This window comes from Scardinius erythrophthalmus (assembly GCF_964197995.2).
Source record: "Scardinius erythrophthalmus genome assembly, chromosome: 25".
Lineage (NCBI taxonomy): Eukaryota > Metazoa > Chordata > Actinopteri > Cypriniformes > Leuciscidae > Scardinius > Scardinius erythrophthalmus.
Genome location: NC_138245.1, coordinates 21,530,007 through 21,551,550, shown reverse-complemented (window position 1 = coordinate 21,551,550; position 21,544 = coordinate 21,530,007). Strand labels below are relative to the sequence as shown.

At 37.3% G+C, this 21,544-nt stretch overlaps 1 protein-coding gene across 4 annotated transcripts in view; it reads left to right on the top strand.

The window, feature by feature from the left end:
* kaznb (kazrin, periplakin interacting protein b) overlaps positions 1-20,948 on the top strand; it is a 166,017-nt gene extending 145,069 nt beyond the window's left edge. For all 4 annotated transcript variants that reach the window (XM_081357171.1, XM_081357170.1, XM_081357172.1 and 1 more), the window contains 13 exons: positions 3,654-3,845; positions 7,697-7,833; positions 8,210-8,380; positions 9,382-9,562; positions 9,645-9,778; positions 11,107-11,233; positions 16,371-16,570; positions 16,856-16,974; positions 17,066-17,297; positions 17,406-17,507; positions 18,146-18,312; positions 19,198-19,306; positions 19,431-20,948. In XM_081357171.1, coding sequence (XP_081213297.1) covers positions 3,654-3,845; positions 7,697-7,833; positions 8,210-8,380; positions 9,382-9,562; positions 9,645-9,778; positions 11,107-11,233; positions 16,371-16,570; positions 16,856-16,974; positions 17,066-17,297; positions 17,406-17,507; positions 18,146-18,312; positions 19,198-19,306; positions 19,431-19,589 — 2,030 coding nt within the window. In that variant the 3' untranslated portion in view covers positions 19,590-20,948. The remainder of the gene's footprint in view (positions 1-3,653; positions 3,846-7,696; positions 7,834-8,209; positions 8,381-9,381; positions 9,563-9,644; positions 9,779-11,106; positions 11,234-16,370; positions 16,571-16,855; positions 16,975-17,065; positions 17,298-17,405; positions 17,508-18,145; positions 18,313-19,197; positions 19,307-19,430) is intronic.
* The last annotated feature ends 596 nt before the right edge of the window (positions 20,949-21,544 follow it).

Genomic DNA, 21,544 nt, shown 5'->3' with positions numbered 1-21,544 from the left:
AAACTAATCCATATTAATTGAGCAGTTTAGTAAGAGACTCGATCACTTATATGATGAACAGAAATTAGGCTTTTATTCACATATAAACATTGATCAGTGAACATAAACAGAAGCTCACCCGAACCTGCTTGATGCGCGAGAACAAACCTCATTGTTTCTTGTGGAAGCTCAAACGTGCTGCGTAACAGGAGAATGAACCTCATTGGTTCACGAGTCAAGCAAACATGCTTGAGCTTCCATTTACCACAACTGATTTGTGGGTTGGTGAATGTTTACATGTGAATAAAAGCCTAAATTCAATCTGTTTATCATATAAAGCGATCGTGTCTCTTCAGAAAATTTTAGACTAAACCACTCAATTCATATGGATTAGTTTTACAATCTCTTTATGAACTTTTTGACGTGCTGAAGTGTCAGTTGCATAGCTGTCAATGGAGGGACAGAAAGCTCTCAGATTTCATCAAAAAGATCTTCATTTCATTTGTGTTCGGAAGATGATGTACAGGCTTATGGGTTTGGAACGACATGAGGGTGAGTAATTAATGACAGAATTTTCATTTTTGGGTCAACTAACCCTTTAACAACACTGATTAACAGAAGCTTTAAGATAATATACCGGTAAAATTATTAAATAATTTCAATGGTCATTTCTGGTCAAACGGTGCAGTGTAATTAAGTAAATTTAACATGCTTTGGTTTTTAAACTGACATTTTTCCAACATTGATGCAATATTGACTTGTTTTTGAACCTCTTATATTTTCCTCAAGATCTGCTGGTTTGTTTGTATCTCGGGGACACTGTGAATGATGTAAAACTGAACTGAATAGTGTCTTGTTTGTGTATTTCAGCATGTCAGAGATCAGCGTTGATTCACTCAATGATTAGTATGTTTGTTATTGAGAGAACCTTTGTTTATCCCATCATGAATTTGACATTTTTATAGACTGACGCTGGTGTGTGTTTGCTGCAAATTCTGAGCCTTAACATGGAGGACCACGCACTCTGTGTAATTTTATGATTCATACTTTGCATTTAGGAGTTTGGCACAGACCAGCTGAACTGCTGCTTGAGTGCAGAAACCACATAGTTCTCACACAAATCCTGGTCATAAGCCAAAGTTTTGTGTATGTGCTGGAGCTCAGAGCGGGACAACAGCTGGACCCACTGCCCCAAATATGTCTCTGCCAAGTTAAACAAACGAATAAGTGGCTTTGGGCTCCAACGCGGCAGCATGAAAGATGACACTTTCCAGGAAAAGGAAGCTTCCTGTGCCATGTTGAAACCCAGTGTCTTGCCTGTGCCTGCTGGTGGGTGCAGACATTGACCAATGGGTTGTCCCTGTCTCTGTCTTATCAGTCGCGCTGCAGACGCTCACCTTGTCAATGGCAGGCTGAAGAAATACCTCGAGCACCTGGTGCTATCTCGACTCGCGGCCGGCCCCCTCTCTGTCTCGCACGTTCACGGCATAAGAGTGGGATCGCTTTAAAACATCCACCGCTATCGGACTACGCCTTAGCTGGTTGAAGTGAATTAATTGTCAGTTTTATCTGGAAGTGCACTCACCGAGTGATGTCATGTCACATTAAAGTGTAGGTGAGGTACCAGCGGTTACTGCACGCAAGGCGGGATGCAGATGCACCCCCAGATTTAATACAACTTTCAAAGTAATTATATCTTTGATCATTAATTTGCTCTATTAAATTAGGTAGGAAGTGTTTAAAAGTGAAATATATATATTTCTTAGTATATATACAGGGTTTCTGTGGGTCTTAAAAAGTCATGGCATTAAATGTTGCATGCATTGCAGACATTTTTTTTACATCTTCCTCAGTATTTTTGTCCTGTTTTCCTATACAAATATCTAAACATCTTTGATCCATTTATTTGAGATGCAAATGTAAAATGAAGTCTTGAATTTTTTTTAATGATTAAAACAAGAACAAATATCTGTAAATGAGTAATGAAAACTTGCCTTTGGATTAAGTTGATTTATCTGAGCCCATTGGCAGATATTTGTTATTGTTTTAATCATAAACCTGTTTTATGATTTTATGATTAAGACTTTATATTTTGCTTCTCAAGTAAATATTTCTTGATATAAGAATATTTAGACAACCAGACTGAGGAAGAACATCCCTTTTTTTGCGGTGTGATCAGAAGGTACAGGAAAATAGATTTCCATATTCTAGTGGTTGGGAGCAGAGGGATTCAAGCTACTTTTTATTTGTAAAATTAATTAAAAAATAATAGATATCTGTTGAAAGTTTTGTTTTCATACGCCAAAATGTTGCTAATAGAACTCATTGTGTTCCACGCTAGACATTTACATTTAGATAACATACTGATGTATTGATTTCCCTTCAATTTGAGTCTTGAAAAGGTCTTGAAAATGTCTTAAATTTGCTTTCATAAAAACAGCAGAAAATGTGCATATATTTATATTTTCTCAGATTGTACTAAATAAATATTACATAATTATTCAGTATACTAAATAGAATACTACATGCTAAATATATATTTAGTAGGTTAAATCAATATTTCGTATTTAGACCCTTAAATTTAATTCAACTTCATTAGTATATCTTCCATAATAATTGAATTAGGTAAGAAGTGTTTAAAAGTTATATATATATATGAATACATATGACATGCATGGCGGGATGTATTTTGCATTACCATGTTGCACTCCAAGCAAAATACCTCATTAATTGTATTGATTGCTCCTGATAAGTGCTGTAGATTTATTTCATCCCAGTTGGGCTTTTATTGTCGAGGCTGCAGTGTTAGTGCATTATAGTTTACAGTTAATTGAATTCTATTACTTGATAAGCTCCCTGGTTTCCCCTGAAAAAGATTGATGTTGCAGCTGTTGCCTGGTAATGCAGAGTACATTGAGCGAAGGCCTCCGTTTAATTTATTCACTTACTGAGCGTATCAGAAGAGGCAGAGCGCACCTGACTGGCAGCTCGGTTAATTCAGCTTACTTTCATGACTCGATGATGTTTCCGCCACATTAGTGGGACAAAACAGAAAGTCGCCACATGAGCTTTTGAAAGTCCTTCAATCAGCTTTGCTCTGGTTTATAGGCACTCTCAGTGCGGGGTTGAGATATGGGATGCTTTTTTTTTTCTTAATTCAAAACAAAGTAGGCACCACTCTTCCGCTTATTAAAAGAGGCTCTGTAACATTTGTGTCCTCTCAGCCTCCTGTCTCTCAATGCCTAAACAGTTTTGCTTGTGTATTTGTTGATATATTGCCAATTGCTGCTGTTTTGCTTTAAGTGGGCCTGAGTCCCGCTCTTGTTGCTGTGGTTTCGCTCTCATTCCTAATGTGTCTGTTCTCTAACTCCCTTGACTCTGTGAAAGAGTCTTGAAAACGGTGCAGAAATTGTCTCTCACCCCCTCCAGATCTGAATGGCGCTTTTTTTATTATGTGGTCTGCTTCTCTGTGATTAAAAAGAATGAAAGATAGCATTGTTTAAGAGTGAGTAAATACATGAAATATCTTAACAGCCACTCTTTGTTTGTCATAATTATGCTGTTTCCTCTTAGCCTGCTGGCCACATAGAAATATAAAATAATATGTAGCATTACAACTACTTGCTGAGAGCTACTTGTTACTAAGTGATTTCTTTCTCTCCATGTCTCTATAGTGTTGCTGAGGGAGGAGGTGGCTCAGTTACAGGAGGAGGTGCACCTCCTCAGACAGATGAAGGACATGTTGAGTAAAGACCTGGAGGACTCGCACGGCGGCTGTTCGGCCGACACGCTGTCCGCCGCCGAGCTCAAGGTGCAGTTGGGGGAGAAGGAGCAGGAGCTGGAACGTGCCAAGGAGGCCTTACAAGGTCTGAACCCCAATCACAAAGCCAATATTGCAGGATTACCAGAGAAATCCCCCCTGTGTGCTGTTCAAGCGCTTCACCCTCCCTAGACACATCAATACTGCCTGAGTTTACCTAAAATCATTGTTTCAGTAATAGGGATGGATCACAGTGGTCGGCAAAATACCAACTAGTCAATTGTGTTTTATATATATATATATATATATATATATATATATATATATATATATATATATATATATATATATATATTGTATATATAGCATGCAATTCATTTTTTAAGTTTAACGCGTTAAAAATATTTAACACAATTAATGCAGCATCCGTTTTTTTTTCATCATCCTTTGGCTAGCGGTACATTGTATGATAACAAAAAGCAAATGCTTTTTTAAACCATTCAAGTGCGATAAGACACAAAAGAGAATGTAGTGCAGTACTGGTGCGCATCTCTAAATCTCCTGTCTGTGTGACACACACACAACTCGTGCGCACAGAAAGGCGCTTCAGACAGCGACTTGAACAGGCAAAAAGAACGGACAGACCTGCTACTGTCTATCATTAAGGATAATCAAAGAAGAAAAAGAGAAAATCATTCACTGCTCTTGACTGAATAACTTGAAAAACTTTTTGTGCATTTTGACAGGGCAAGTAAAAATCTGAACTGGGCCAAAAGAACAAAATTGAGCCCTGATATATTGTAGGGCATAGGGTAAATGTGACATTTAGTGTAATGGGTTTCTGTGAAGATTGTTTCAAGTTCACTTAAATTAAGTTGTTATATTTTTAAACCCTAACAAATGTTACAATTTATAGCTTTTGATTATACTGTAATGCTGAATGGCTATAATGGCTAAAATTGAGAGCAAAAAAACTTCAGAGACATCAGTATGATGATAAAAGATCAGTATAAAAGATGCCATTAAACAAATATTTAAAAAATAGGCTTCTGTCTTTGTTGTTTCAACATTAGTTTGGAGATTAAATGTGAAATTATTACAATATAAAAAAATATTAAAATCTTTAATGTTATGTGTGATTAATCGTGATTACAGAAAAAAGTCAAATTAATTAGTTAATTTTTTTAATCGATTGACTGCATTTTATATTTATATATATATATATATATATATATATATATATATATATATATATATATATATATATATATATATATATATATATATACACACACACACACACACTACCGATCAAAAGTTTTGGATCGGTAAGACACATTTGTGTGTGTGTGTGTGTGTGTGTGTGTGTGTGTGTGTGTGTGTGTGTGTCCTGGTATTCCCTACATTATGGGGACCAAATGTCCCCACAAAGATAGTAATACCAGTAATTTTTTATCTTGTGGGTACATTTGTACACGTTACCATGAGGAAAACAGCTCATAGATCTTTTTTGAAAATGTACAAGTGCAGAAAGTTTTCTTCGATGCGTAGGGTTAGGGGATAGAATATACAGTTTGTACAGTATAAAATCATTATATCTATGGAAAGTCCCCCTTACACATGGAGGGAGGGAGGGAGGGAGGGAGGGAGGGAGGGAGGGAGGGAGGGAGGGAGGGAGGGAGGGAGGGATGGAGGGAGGGAGGGAGGGAGGGAGGGAGGGAGGAGAGAGAGAGAGAGAGAGAGAGAGAGAGAGAGAGAGAGAGAGAGAGAGAGAGAGAGAGAGAGAGAGAGAGAGAGAGAGAGAGAGAGAGAGAGAGAGAGAGAGAGAGAGAGAGAGAGAGAGAGAGAGAGAGAGAGAGATGTTGCTTATCTTATCAGCTATCTGTTTATCTCGGGTGTAATGTGCTTTTTTAGTGTATTTGAGGGACTTGTATAAACAGAGGATGTAAGTGCTAGAAAAAATGGTTAGTGTTGATGCACAGTGTGATTAATTTAAAAGTGTCTTATCAATGAGTTCCTGCAGTGTGAACTGTGGCTGCTTTTAGGAAGACGTGTGAAAGAAGGGTTTTTGAAATGTGGTAAACTGTTATGCGCCGACATATAAAAGTTTCAAAGTAACTCTTTTGTTTTAGTTGTAAAGTGATTACCAATTTATATGCATTATAGTTCAATAGTTTGTGGTCAGTTTTTTTTAATTTATTAACACTTTTATTCCACAAGGAGGCATTAAATTGATCAAAAGTGACATTAAAGACAAAATCAGATTAAAATAATTTCTGAAGGATCATGTGACACTGAAGACTGGAGTAATGATGCTGAAACTTCAGCTTTGCCATCACAGGAATAAATTAAAAACACATAAAAATAGAAAACCCTTACTGTTAGAATATTTCACAAATATTACTGTTTTCCACCCCAAACTTTTGAACAATAGTGTATACAATCTCAGAGGAATATTTGTATTTCTTACATTTAATGAAGTTCTCAGATGTTTCTTTTAAATTCCTTGGAGAGATAAAAACAGACATAAATGAGAAAATTGCTATCATACAGCAAGAATAAATAGCTATAAACAGCATAGCACAAACAATTTGCTTACGGAAATTGTAATGCTAATATTCATATTAAAATCTCTTTTGATCTCAGACTTTGGTATCTTGACAATTGCATTTTTCTCAAGAGAACAATATGAGAAGCAAGAGACATAAGTCTACATTTGCTCTCCATTTAATCTGCTGTCTTTCTTAGAAACAAGTGGAATTTGGTTTCATTTTTTGCTATCTAACGAAATGACATTCTTACATTTATTAAGTGTGGCATCTGTTTTTAAAATGGATATCTTAAGTCAGTCAAATGGATTATTCTTTTGTCATATTTTAGTCTGTACATGACTCAGATATGAAAATGTTGGGCAAAGTAATTGATAGAAATAACATCAAATTGTTATCTAAATTCTTGAACACTTTTAAAAGAGATCTACATCTACACACTTTACACTAGGTCAACCGTGTTACTTGACACTTAGTCATTTAGTTTGTAATGTAACACCTGTAGTACCTAAACAGGAACTGGAGCAACCTGCCAGTCCATTACAAATATTTCACATACGACAAACTGCGTCAAGCTGAGTTTTCAACAAACAAAACCATTTATCAGATTTGAGTCTTTTTGGCCCTTCTGGAGAAAAGTGAGATGGGGAGAGAAACAGAGGTGACGGATGGTAGGGTGCATGTGTGCTCATGAATGTCAACGGCTCTCGTATTATAGTGGAAAAACAGGTTTGACTGTTGAATGAGGAGACTTCTTCAGTTTGAGGGGGAACGAGACAGTTACCTCAAGTCAAATAAATGATTTACTTTTTACAAGCAACAAGACAGCAAACCTCAGAAAGCTTTAGATTCTAAATGAAATGTTATATGATATGGAATTGTTATGAGGTGTTACTCCTCACATTTCCTCTCTAATTAAACCCTTGAAATAAAATGCATTTGTTTAATGTTAACAACACACAAGTCTTTTTCCCCTGTGTGGGATGTTTCTAGTGGAGCTGGTGCCCCCTGGAGGCTGTTTTGAGCAGAACAATTTTTAACTACAACACCATAGTGCTTTATTTATGCCACTAATAATAATAATCATCAAAAGATGCCTAACAAGACACTGGGTTTTGACTGTTTATTTTGTACACGCACAGGGTAATCCATCATTTTGTATGTCCACAACTCTTATCTGACAGATAGAGGTCAGAGCACAAACTGCAGACGCGTCATTCAAGGACACAAAGCCTTAGTGTGTGTGTGTGTGTGTGTGTGTGTGTTGCAGCCACAGTACAAAAAGTCCAAACACTAAAATGTGAATGTTATGATGTAGGAGGCACTCGGTTGTTTATATACTTATAATGTGCTAAAAGTGAATATTATTGCTGCATTTCTCAATATGATTGTGTATGTTTGTGTGTAGCTATGAAGGGTGATCGGAAGCGGTTGAAGGCAGAAAAGGCTGACCTGGTGAACCAGATGCAGCAGCTCTACACCACACTGGAGAGCCGAGAAGAGCAGCTCCGAGACTTCATTCGAAATTATGACCAGCACAGAAAGGTGTGCATGAAATTCTCCACGGACTCTTCAGTTCACTTATAATTTGCTTCATGCGTGTCATCTGAAACAATCTTTCAAAAACGAAACTTGCCAATCCTTACTTTATCTAATTATTTTATCTTTTTTCTCTTTTTGTTCAGGGTCGCACTAGATAATTGTAAATTTGAAAAGACTGATACATTTACCATTGGCTGACATGATCTTAAAGACAAATTTTGTATTAGAGGAAACTTAGGGAGGAACTTCATTCTTGATACATTTGACAATATGTTGACAGATCCACTTACAAACTGATAGTTTTTTGAGCTGAAAGAAAAGTAGTGTGTGTGTGTTTACATGTGTGTGACGGACTGATGCCGACTGTGCTGTGCTACAGGAGAGCGAGGACGCGGTAAAGACTCTGGCAAAAGAGAAGGACATGCTGGAGAGAGAGAAATGGGACCTGCGCCGGCAGACTAAAGAGGCCACAGAACAAGCCAGCGTCCTGCGCTCCCAGATAGACATGAAGGAGAACAGAATCAAAGAGCTAGAGGCAGAGCTCACCATGGTGAGATAGCATCTCTCTTGATCTCTCTCTCTTGCAGACGCACACTTCCACTTCCCACAATGCCATAAACACTCACACCTCTTATCTTGTCTTAACTCATCCTCTTGACGGTTTGCATCTCTTATCATTAGAGGCTCTCGAATTACCTCTCAGTGGCTCTGATTGCCGATATATCAGTCTCAACATTCATCAGTTAAGATCCACAGATGGATCATGGAACCCCAACCGATCTGCATTATGCAATTTTACATTTTGCTGGATTGGCAATACAATGTGCGAACATATGTACGGGCACATGCAGTCACACAAAAATCCCCATGAAGAGGCACATGGCTGTCAACTGAGCTGTAATAGCATCATTACTCACTTCATATGCCTAATCTGTTGTGCCTGTGTCCCTCACCAGTATTCACATACATACATTATCTCAAGCATACTAATGATTTCACTCCCACTGAGATTTTGAAATCCACTGTTTTTCCCCCTGAGCAATCTGAGGGGCAAGATGTTTTATATCCTTTAACATCTATATACTGAGTAATGGATAAGAGTGTAAACCTTATTGATGTACAGGGAGGGGGGTTTATAAAAACTTTTTTTTTATAATGTAAGAACAGTTAGAATATTAAGAAGTATTTAACTTTATTTTAAAGTAATAAATAATATATGTTAATAAATTAATATATATAAATAATAATTAAAAAAAAATATATATATATATATAGCATAAGTTATAAAAATTAGTATGTAAAGTATTTTTAGGTCACTAAACAGACTCAAAATTGTGACACTTATTTGTATAGCTGGAGAACATGATCATCTGGTTTTACATGAACTTGTGGAGTTCAAATTAACATTGATACTCTAATAATATCAGTTGTAATGATTTTTTTTATTAAATATAAAAATCAAAGCATTTTAACTTTGGATCCTCTTAATTATAGACCCAATTGTATAAAGGTTCTATAGTGATCACAACTGATGTTGTTTTTGTACCTCAGGCAAAGCAGTCTCTGGCCACTCTCAATAAAGACGTGCCAAAGCGTCACTCGGTGGCAGTGCCATCAGAGCCGGTGGTGAACGGCAGTCAGGAGTGGGTGATGCAAGCAGATCTTCCCCTCACTGCGGCAATCAGACAGAGTCAACAGACACTGTACCATTCACACCCCGCTGACAGGCAAGGTACAGGCCTACACAACAGCAAGCAAAGATACGCCAAAGGTCTTCTTTAGTCCACTCACCCGCCTGTCTCCTGTCTCCACAGCTGCTTTGAGGATCAGCCCCTGTCACTCCCGCCAGCCCTCCGTCATCTCCGACGCCTCGGCTGCCGATGGCGACCGCTCATCCACCCCGAGCGACATCAACTCGCCCCGCCACCGGACTCACTCCCTCTGCAATGTAAGAGCTGCCTGGCACCCCCGACCAAGTAAACAGCCTTCCCAACTTGCTTTTATCTCCACCTTCACTCTTCTCAAATATTCAGTCCCTGCGCTGCTCATCAGCATGGCTTCAGGGGCACGTCAAAAGATACAGTTTGTACCTGTAAGAATTAGTCGTGCTCCACAAGACTGAACTGAATGTGTTTGTTTTGCACATTTGGCTTGTAAAGACCATTATTTTGTGATTATTTATAGTATTTATATAAAAAAATTTAATTAGTTAATTAGTTGAATTCAGTTTTAGTTTAATTATGGGCTTTTGTCATTTTTATTAGTTTTTGTACTTTTTTTAATTAGTCTATTTAGCTTTAATTCAGCTTGAGTAATTTTAGTACTTCAACTTATTTCAAGAAGTTGACAAGGCAACATTACTAATTTTTGTTTTTAAGTTACGTTTTTAAAGCTTCTATTATTTATATTTTATTTCAGCTTCATTTAAATTGCCGGAAATAGTTTTTAATAGTTTTCTGTTTAGTTTTAGTTACCAATAACAAAGCTGGTAGAAACAGCAATAAACATTTATACATGATGTACCAAAATGCCCAGTGACCAACCATCCATTTTATAATAATTAATATGGGATCTCCATATGTGTTAGAAGATTTTTGTCATTTTTATTAACTTTTTTTTTTTTAATGCAGCTCGTAAAAAATAAATAAAAAATGAAACCAGTCTATGCTGGTTTGCTGGTCTGCCGGCCTGGTCACGCTGCTCTGTTTGCTGGTTTTCGAGGGGTTTTTGTCCAGATTGTCAGACTGGAAAACCAGCTTAATCCAGCAAACTAGATTGGTTTCAGCAGGGACTGGAGAGTACACGTGGTGGCATATTGTTAATGCCCCTAGGCAGCTTTAGAAAGACTGAAGTCAACAACAAAATATGACAATAGTGGTATCATAAATTTAGCATTTTTGGATCAAATTGCTCTAAACAAAAATGTTATGCCAATCAGAAAGGTGATTGGCTCTTTCAAATGAAAAGGACTTCCGTTCGAACAGTCATCATATTGATCACTATTATTTCTGCCAATCTTATTTCTGTGAGTGGTCTAATACTTTTCTTTAGGTTTTTTTATAGCAACGACTGCAGTTTTTGGTAAAAAAAATAAAAAATAATAATTCGTGTGTGGGCCCCTGAAGCAGTGCTGATGAGAGAGGGCAGATTTTCCTGAGATTCCTGATGAAACCACATGACTGACCTGCCCCCATATGTCCACCATTACTTTTCTATTCTCTCTTCTCCTTCCTCTCTCGCTGTCTCTGTTTCTGCCTTTTCTTGTTCTTGCTTCAGTCCATGGAGGACCTCGAGGACCAGAAGCGTAAGAAGAAGAAGGAGAAGATTAGTCTCGGCTCACTTTCTCGAGTGTTTGCCCGGGGAAAATCTCAACGCAAGTCCTTGGATCCGGGCCTGTTTGATGGTACTTCCACCCCTGATTACTATATAGAGGAGGATGCTGACTGGTGATAGTGCTATTGCGTGTGTGTGTGTGTGTGTGTGTGTGTGTGTGTGTGTGTGTGTGGACGTACGCCTGGAAATGTATGAGTTAATGTGTGTGCGCGAGCGTGCATAAGCGTTTGTGTGTGCCTTCAAATGTATTCCCCGTGAAAAATACAGGAAAGAGGAAGAACTGCTGCCTCCTTGAAATGTACATAAAGACACTTAAAAACATCTATGTAAATGAAATATATATTTATATATGTATGCATATGTACATATGTTTACATTGATATAAATATATACATGGGATCATTTGCGTGTGTATATGTTAATGCTGTTATAATGCTTTATTTGTGGTAATATGTCTCTTTTTTATGAACTGGAAACTTGAATTACTGCTGAGCATTTGTAAATAGGAACTCTTTGTGCACCTTGTGTTTGCTGATGTCTTCATGTGGAATGCTTCTTTTTCATGACTGCTTTTACCATGAACCCAGAGCTCCAGGCTGTCTTCATACACCATAGCGTGAGCTCCATCTGAAAGATTTAAAGGTGCACTCTGTCATTTTTCCCATCATGAAAGTTTTTAAATGTTAACATGATCACATGAGATGTGAGCCAAATAAAAGCTGTTTTATGTCAGCGGGTCATTGCATGGGCGGCCATGTTGAGATCACATGACCAGCTAATGTTATTTATTTTATTTTGGTAATTTACCTATTATTGGATTCTTCACTTCACTCTCTCGGCTTACTTAAAACATGACATTTCTACTCTAAACTTAATGCTCATGCCACTAGGTGTCAGTATAAGGCTCATTCACACCGAGGACAATAACTATTACGATAGTTTAAAAATAATTCTACATGTAAAAGAAAAGTCCACACCAACTATAATGATAACGGCACAGAGAAACAATATTAAAAAAATAATAATTTCAGCTGATGAATGATAAAAACATGGACAGCTAATCAGAATCCATCCTGTTTTAATGAGCATGAGCATTTAAAGCAGCAGACTACAGAACTGCAGCGCATGTATAATAAACAGAAGAACGATAGAGTCCGTTGGTGTGGACGCTAATATAGTTATCGTTAAAGTTTCTTTCTAGTAATAAATGTGAATATGCCTTAAAGGGACCCAAAAATGAAAATTTTGTCATAACTTACTTACCCTCAGGTTGTTCCAAACCTGTATAAGTTTATCTTTTCTGTTGAACACAAAATAATATATTTAATGCTGACAATAAAACAGTCGACGCGGTAGCCATTGACTTTAATGGTGGAAAAAAATACTATGGAAGTCAAGTTTGATTACCATGATACTCTGTGTTCAACAGAAGAAAGAAACTAATAGCCTACAGGTATGGAACAACATGAGGGTGAGTAAATGATGACGTAATTTTCAGTATTGGGCGAACTATGGCAGTCAGCACAATATTAACAAAAATTACTGAGTGCACTTTTAATGTTAGGATCTAAGGAGTTACATCCGGATAAGATGGTTTTCTAAATGTTTGCCTTAGCTGTTCACCTCAGTAATCTAATCGCTAAGGAACATCTGCGTAAAGCTGCGGTCAAATATCTCTGTGAGATTTTGCGGGCAAAAAAAGGTCTAATGCCCATCGTCAGAAATGCAGCGATGTAAGAAGCACAGCTCACACAGCAGTCACTTTCAAACCAAACAGCTTTCTGTTGGTGGACCTTGAACACTAGCAAAATCTGTGTAGAGAACTTTTTAGACCTCACATGAAATTACTGGATTTTGCCCGCAAAACTTTGCAGAGAATGGGCCACATCTTAATGGGTGAATTTTGTGTGTTTACCTCAAGAGCTACACTCAGACAGCTGCCAAACTGAGATCATGATCATTTGAAAGCTAATATTTTATTATGCATTATGTCATCTTGCAAGGCTGCACCAAGGATCTTTTTAATCTTGACAAATGTGAAATGAAAACCTCTTAAAATCTGTACTTTATTGTCTGGAAAGACTGAATAAATCGTATTTTAGGCAGTTTAGTTCCATTATGATGGTAGATTGCAAAAGGATGGAGTAATTCAGTTATAAAGTTACATCATGCATCAGACTGGCCTTGTCGAGCTATTTTTGCGTGGTCTGATTCTTCTCAGATCACCTGCCCCTTTTATGCTAAAAAACATGTAGCATTATTTATTAGACTGTTTCCATATTTAAAAAAATCTCACATTTTTATAACCTACGAGGAATTACGTTTGATTTTGAAGTGATATTGGGAAAGTTTGTTTCCACTATTTAAACACGGATCTGGAATATTCTTAAACCAGGTGCTGACCTTACATCAATAAAGTGCCAAAGGGTCATAGTGCATCTTGCAGAAGAACACAAGAAAATACATAGGAATATTCTTTTCTCTGCTCTATCAAGTGTGCAAATATAATGCCTGTAAGAACTCACAACACACCCTGCTTCATAACATTCTTTTCCATTAATGTTGAACCCAATGATGTCATCATGACTCTTGTCTCGCTGACATATCACATATTTCTTTCCGTTTCAAGCTTTCCTTTGCATCTTGGTGGCACTGATTTTTTTTTTTTTTTTTTTTTTTGATCTTTTAAATTAAAACTGAACTTCATTCCTCATGTCACTCTAATGATTTTATGTTGTAAGGTTTGTAAAGTAGATTGTGAGATATAAGATTAAATCTATTAAAGAATTTATTTAAAGATTAGGAAAGAGGTCATTTCAATGAAACCAGACTATCTTTGAATTTACAGAAAGACTGATGAGAAGGTTTTAACACTCTGGAGATTTAAAAAGAAAAAAGAAACAATTAAAATAAACTTATTTTAAAATAAAAACACATAACCCAACATCCATGTGCCTTTCTTCTTGACCCTGTGTGTGTGTTTGTGTGCAAGTTGTCATAATGGTTTCCTCTTAACCCTCTTGTTCTGGGGTTGCCATGGTTTGGGGTGACCCCGTTCCCACCATCTGTGTTAACACGTGTCCTAACATTGTCTTACCTCAGTGGATGAGAATGCCCCAAACTCACTACATTCATAACTCATATGAATATGTCAACTGGAACCAGTCTATCATGTACACCGTTATCCAAAACATGAGCACGGTCATGTGCACTTTCTACCCAAACATCATCTCATGACTACCAACTGATCCTTTATTTCATTTAGTTTAAAACGCTACACATTTATTAGGGTTTATATATTTATATATCACAAAAAAGTACATTATATTGGCCTATTTGAGTTTTCTATACACAGCCTCATGAAGCATGATGGAGAGCATGCTACAGTAAATTCAGAGCAATAGGGTTTCTCCTTCTCATTAATTGAAATGGAAACAGATTGCGATCTCCATTAAAATCCATTTTTTCCATAAGCCAGCGGATGCTCTCAGATGTCTCGAACAAGGTCAAGGCTCCGTCTTTGCTTAGACGAACGCCTGCCTATTTCCTCTAAAGGTTCGAAATAGGTGTCCTCTGCCCCGATGCCCATCAAATAATGAGTCTTATAGAGGTAATTTTTTCAGCTAATTAAAATCTGATGAAGCCTTGAGAGAAGAATGATTCAGTCTGAACCCTCAGGGTGATTTCAATCTTGTTTTATACCTGCCAGGACACACTTTTAGCGTTAGGAGGGCTATATTAGAAACCAAATAATGTACTTAATTAGCTATATATCTAATTAATTCAGATTCAACTGAAAGTCAAGGTCTTCAAGGATGACATCACTGCAGCAATATGAGCTCAGTTAAGAGTTTAAATGGCGCCACCTGCTGGTGTCGACATGGAACTATATATGTGAATTATATGGCATTAATAAAATCTGGTGACTTCTAAACGTCTAAAAGAAAATAAATTACAACAATATAAAAACAGTATGATTTTAATCAAATAGTCTTAAATGAATACACGGATTATTTACTTTGAAAGAATTTTCACTCAGGAATTGCAAGTAAATTTCACGGTCCCACTTTATAGCAAGCGCCTTCACCTACTATGTACTGATATTTAAATGAATCAATTGATATAATGCACTCATAGTGTAAATACATGTTTTATGTTGTACTTATATTTTAAAAATACCTGCATGTAAATATTTTCTGTAATTACATTTGAACCTGTGCCTAACCTTACCCGTAATCCACCTCAATAGCAGCAAGTCTTTTGTTTTACAATTAATAAACACAATAAGTACATTGCACCTAACCTTTTTAATGTAAGAGAAAAGTGAAAGTGGCATGTGCTGGCCAAGTATGGTAACTCATAATTGGAATTTGTCCTCTGCATTTAACCCATCCAAGTTATTGCACACACATTAGCAGTAATGAGTAGTGAACACACACTGCAAACCGTGGACGCACACACCTGGAGCAATGGGGGGTTAGGAAATTACCTCAGTCATTTCTTGCCGGTATTGAGAATCGAACCCGCAACTCTTCAGGTTACCACTCTCTAACCATTAGCCACGACTGCCCCTTATAAAACAGATAAAGCACCTAATATAAAGTGTGAGCAGCATTTTCACAAATAACAAAGAAACGACAAGTTAAAGCATTGAATTAAATGTGAAATTTTGAAGTTTAAAGACTGAAATAGTAATTTGTTTTAACTGTTTTTAAATTGTGGTCAATCCACTAAAAACAAAAAGGCCTGTGACTGACAACCATGTACTTACTGTATATTCCTGTTACAGTAAAAATGCTGTAAGATTTTCTTGTTAGTAGCATATACAAGCAAGTGAATTCAATGTTAGTTTCACACAGGAAGGAGAAGTAAGTTAAGTGGTTTTGAAGTGAAAGTCTGAGGTGGTAAAAGTGGTTTTGTTTCAGAGCGTGTGTGGGTTATATGAGGATAGATAAGGCCTGTCGATGTTGACCGCAGGCCTAATCGTGGCTGTCAGTTCTTGCTAGAAAGCAATGAGTCATTTAAGAAGCTTTTTAAGAGCAGAAAATACTGAAATTAAACAGGAGGATATGGAGGTGGGTGCTTTTCCTGCACAGCAATAAAAAAGCTTTTATGTGCAAAATGGATAAGGCATTTTTGTTTTGCTCTCAACCCCTCTGAACCCCTTAAATTTGCCCCCCCTCCTCCTCCCCTCCTGACCAATCCAGACTCAGACAGCCTCTCCAGCCAGACCCAGCCCAGCCTATCAGATGGCGAGGAGCAGCTGGAGCGGCTGCAGCAGGCGGAGCTTACGCGGAGCAAGCCCATGTCTCTGTGGAGGGCGCTCACTGTGCAGGCCTGGCTGGAGGTTGTCATGGCAATGCCCATGTACATGCGCGCCTGCTCTGAGAATGTCAAGAGTGGGAAGGTAAATGCTTCTCCTCTTTATTATGTCCTGTTCTTACCATGTGCATTTTTAACCCTTTTTAAAAGCAAAAGCGCAAATAAATACAACTAATAAGCTATTTATAATCCTCTCCTTGATTAAGTGATATTCTAGGATAACATTTTCAATTCTGCGGCTGCTGATTATACTTTAGTACTATTACTTCCCTGATGCTTCCAATGTGCTCTGACATGAATCTAGTTAATGATTACTCTGTTAAACTGGAAGACCTAGGTGATGATGTCAGTGAGCTGCTTCCTGTTGCAGGTGTTGTTGGGGCTGACCGATGAGGATCTGGAGCTGGGGTTGGGAATCAACAGCCCCATGCACCGCAGGAAGCTGCGTCTAGCTATTGAGGACTACCGAGAAGCAGAGAATGGACGAGGGTGAGCGGCCACACTTGCTCAGATTAGATTACATTCACACACACACACGAATGCATTGGCATTGGTTTTGCGTTTCATTTTTCTCACTCAGACTTTCCAAAGCTGCTGATATGGATCATCACTGGGTGTCTCAGACCTGGCTGGGTGACGTCGGGCTCCCCCAGTACTCACAGGTCTTCCACAACCAGTTAGTGGACGGCAGAGTGCTGAACTCGATCACACGAAGAGACCTGGAAACCATCTTCAACATCACCAACAAGTTTCATGTTACCAGCATCCTATCAGCCATTCAACTTCTGCAAATGCTTAATTTCGACAAAGAGGCAAGATTTCGTTGTATACTCACATTCACTCTGAAAATATGCAAGTATTGTTGGTGATATTGTAAAATACACTGATCAGTTTGCGTTTATCATAACATCTCTCTGCAGATTATACAGGCACGTCGTGCTCAGTGTGAGAATCGAGATCTGGATCCGGTGGTCTGGACCAGCCACCGTGTCATTAAATGGATCAGAGACATTGATCTTAAGGTGGGTAAGACCTAAAAATTTCATGTACACTATCATTGAAAAGTTTGAGGTTGGTAAGATTTTCAGTTTTGCTTTATATGTTTGTGGAAACCATGTTTTGTTTTTGTTTTTTTCTCAGGGTTCTTTGATGAATAGACCCCCGGATTCACAGACAGGGTTTAAACCTAGTCCCAGACTAAAATTATGTTTTAACTGAAAGCAACTTACACTGATATAACTTAAATATGTCAGTGCCACTGTTTTGTCTCAAGATGCACAGCAGTACTGTTTTTTCTTAGGCACATTTATAAAAGCTACTTAAATGTCTTAATTAACCTAAGGCCTAATCCTGGCTTAATCTAAGCCCTGTCTGTGAAATCAAAAGAATAGTGTTTATTAGATTTTTTAAATGCATTTAAATCAATGTAATGCATCCTTGCTGAATAAAAGATAAATAATAATAATAATAATAAAAACATTAATGACCCCAAACTTTTTAACCGTAGGGAATATACATTGGCCCCAAAAGTAGGCTATTTGGATACTTAAACGCACGCTTAATGTAAAAAAGTCTAGCATTTACTATTAGGTTTGATATTTTTAGTAAGACATTTACTGTCATATTATATCCAACCTGTTGAATGTTGTCTTTTATGCAGGAGTATGCTGACAGCCTTCAGAACAGTGGCATCCATGGAGCTGTGATGGTTCTAGATCCGACCTTCAGTGCGGACAGCATGGCCAAGGCTCTTGACATACCTAACAATAAACACATGATCCATCGTCATCTTTACGAGGAAATGAAAGTGCTCCTCAACCCAGCAAGGTGTGTGCAGCTTCATTTCATAGTCATTTTTAGTAGCATATGAATATGACAAGCTGTTGCAATTAATAGTTATTAGATAACTTATTAGAGAAAGTCCTTGTGCCATTATCCACATATTTTTTTTAAAATTGCGGAAGTAAGCTGTTTTGTACCTCTAAAAAGAATTGGAAGCTGATGACACCGGAAGCCAGACACATTCAATTTACGCCCGCTCTTACGTGAAAAATAATGGATAACGTTACCACTCGGTGGCCATCTTTGAAACGTCTCTCGGGAATCTATTTCAGTCATGCAAGTAGCAGCTCCTGTCTCTTTGAATGGAGAAACATTACATTTTCAAAGAGAAAATTATGCGGCACTCTGACTGGAATGCTCGATTCTGAGATTTGTCAGTCACGTCATCCAGCGGTCGTCCATAGCACTGTGTATTAGTCCGCTCATCCGAAAAAGACCGGCGCTACTTTCACATTTCTCGTGTTTGTAGCCTACATTTTGTCAAAATAAGATAGCCTATTGAATCTCAGGAACAGCTTTTCTACAGTTGTAATATTACATTTGCCAAAAACAAAGAGGTTTTCATGTGTGACAATGAATTTTAATGATAGGTAGGTTTATTTACATAAATGTTGATTTGGTAGGCTAAAGTTTTATGGCACTTAAAAATTATTAGCATTTTTTAATTTCAATATTTAGCTGAAAAATAAACAAATGCCTCGAATTACTTGCAGTATTTACCCTCCCCCATCTCAACTCAGATCAGTATTTAATTTTCCTGTATTTCGATTATTTATTTGTTGCGTATAGCCGTGTAGAAAGCACTCTGCTGAACAGTACTGTATTGATCTTAAGAGTGTGACAGGTGACAGTAGTATTTCTGTCTTGCAGAACTAATCAGGCTCAGGACTACAGGAAAGAAGGGACTCCTACACATTCACCTGCCTCAAACTGCCGCAAAACTGAGGAAGGATTTTCTCCCAAGCAAAAAGTTGGCAAGGTAGGGGCTGTTCTTTATTGACACAAAACAGTCTGTCAAAATTAAGACAAATGGTGGACTTTGTCCGCCCATGTTATTGTTAACAATCTGTAAAAAGATAAATAGCCTTTCTGTCATTCCTCAGAGCCCTTTGAGATTCAATCCACTGGTCGCTGTTGGGAGGGACTTCACTTTTCAAGGCGGGTGTGGATCACCACCCAGAGAAGATCGCATCAAGATCCTGCAAAGGACCAAGGGCAGTCCCATGCACGGTTACTCGAGCATAGAGATCACGAATGTCTAAAGCCAACACTCTGTTTACCTTGGATGAACTATGAAGAGTGTACCTCCCCTAACATCTACAGTAAATGGACCAAATGAGCTCAATTATTTGTAAAAGAGATTTGAAAATTGACCATTTGCACTTATGAGAATTTTGTATTGGCAATAAATCACAACTAAGCACTGAATTATACATTTTATAAACTGGCTGCATTAAAAAATGAAATATTTTGTTACTGACATAATACTTAGATGAACTTGTCCTGATTCCTGTAAATTCCAGTCAGAACTGTAGGTATGCAGCTGAAATCAATACCACATGTTCAGATGTCCATTCCCTCCATGCAGGTCATCACAACACTGTGCTTTGTTTAACGTTACGGAAAAGGAATAGTGCTGTGAATACATTGTGACAATGCTTTGAATGCCCCATCAATGTCTTTTCTTTGTTTGAAGACATCTGCTAAGATGTTTGTGTTTTCAAAGTCTCATTTGCATACAAAATTAAAAAAAACAAGAGCCACTTTAGTAGCAATGTTGTGTGGGTAATATATTAGTCATAAGGATCACTCCAGTTTAATTGAAATTGGGGAATGAAAGACACAAATCTTTCTGATTCCCTTGTGATTTTCAACATCTCTGTCTTACCATGCATGCAATTCAGTTTGTTCAATGGAATATACAGTGTATATATATATATCAATGCATTGTATAGTGACTATCATGCACAATAAGGAAATGCAAGAGTGATATGATTGGAAAGCCTTTAATCTTTTCTTTAAGGAGTGAGATAATCATTCTCTGTCATGAGCAGGGCTCCCAGATGAATGTATGGAAAGGTAAAATATAGTATACAATCTACAAGCCAATGCCACACATGTACTGCAATTTCTACAGCTGTGTTTTCCCAAGTTTTCCACACAGAGCCACAGGGCACACAGGAGCAAATCCAGTTTTGCAGCTCAGCATGCAACAGCATTGAGCTTTGATGCAAACAGCCTCTGTCATGTGGGTCGACACAGGTTAGATAACATGATTAATGAGTGCGTTTCACAAATTCAACCAATTGTTATTTTCAGATCTTGTTCAAATCAGTTGGAAATGCCAATTATGAATCACAGATATCCTGCTTGGTTTGACTCAAAATGTCTGTTGATAGACATTGGTCACACATCATACCAGCAGATATGCACAGCTCAAGAATATAGCAATTTCTGGTGCATTTTTAAGGTGGATTTTGCAATCACAAATCATTTTGATATCTCTGTACCTTGTGGCATTAGTGAAAATGTACTTTTGAGAAACATTTGTTTATAGATACATACTATGTGTCATTGACACAATAATCTGTATAGAAAAATAAAAAACTCTACATGCATATATTTGAGTGTTGCTGTGTGTTTGTTTGTCAGGTTGGTTTTATACACTACCGTTCAAAAGTTTTGGGTCAGAAGGCTTCTTTTTAAAACAATTAAGGATGCATTACATTGATCATAATGACATTAAAAATAATGATGTTACAAAAGATTCTATTTCAAATAAATGCTGTTCTTATGAACTTTATATTAATCAAAGAACTTTATCAAGTTTCCACATAAAATGAAGCAGCACAACCATTCTCAACATTAATAAAAGCACCAGATCAGATATTTCAGCTTTGCTATCATATGAATACATTACATTTTAAAATATATTGAAATATAAAACAGTTGTAAAACCTTATTTCAAATCATGAATTTCAAATCTTAAAAATAACTTTTTCATAAAGTTTCAAATGACTGTGTGTTTATGTTTTAAAACAAAATGTAAAAGTTTCTCCAAGAAATTTTACATACAAATATGAATTAACTGATTAATCAAAAACTGTTATTGTAAAAACATAAACTGAACAGCTCTGTTATCTTATTCCTCTTCTGTGAAACCCGCCTCGCTTTAGGACCACGCGTCCTACTAAACTCTTTACAGCTGAGGGGTTCC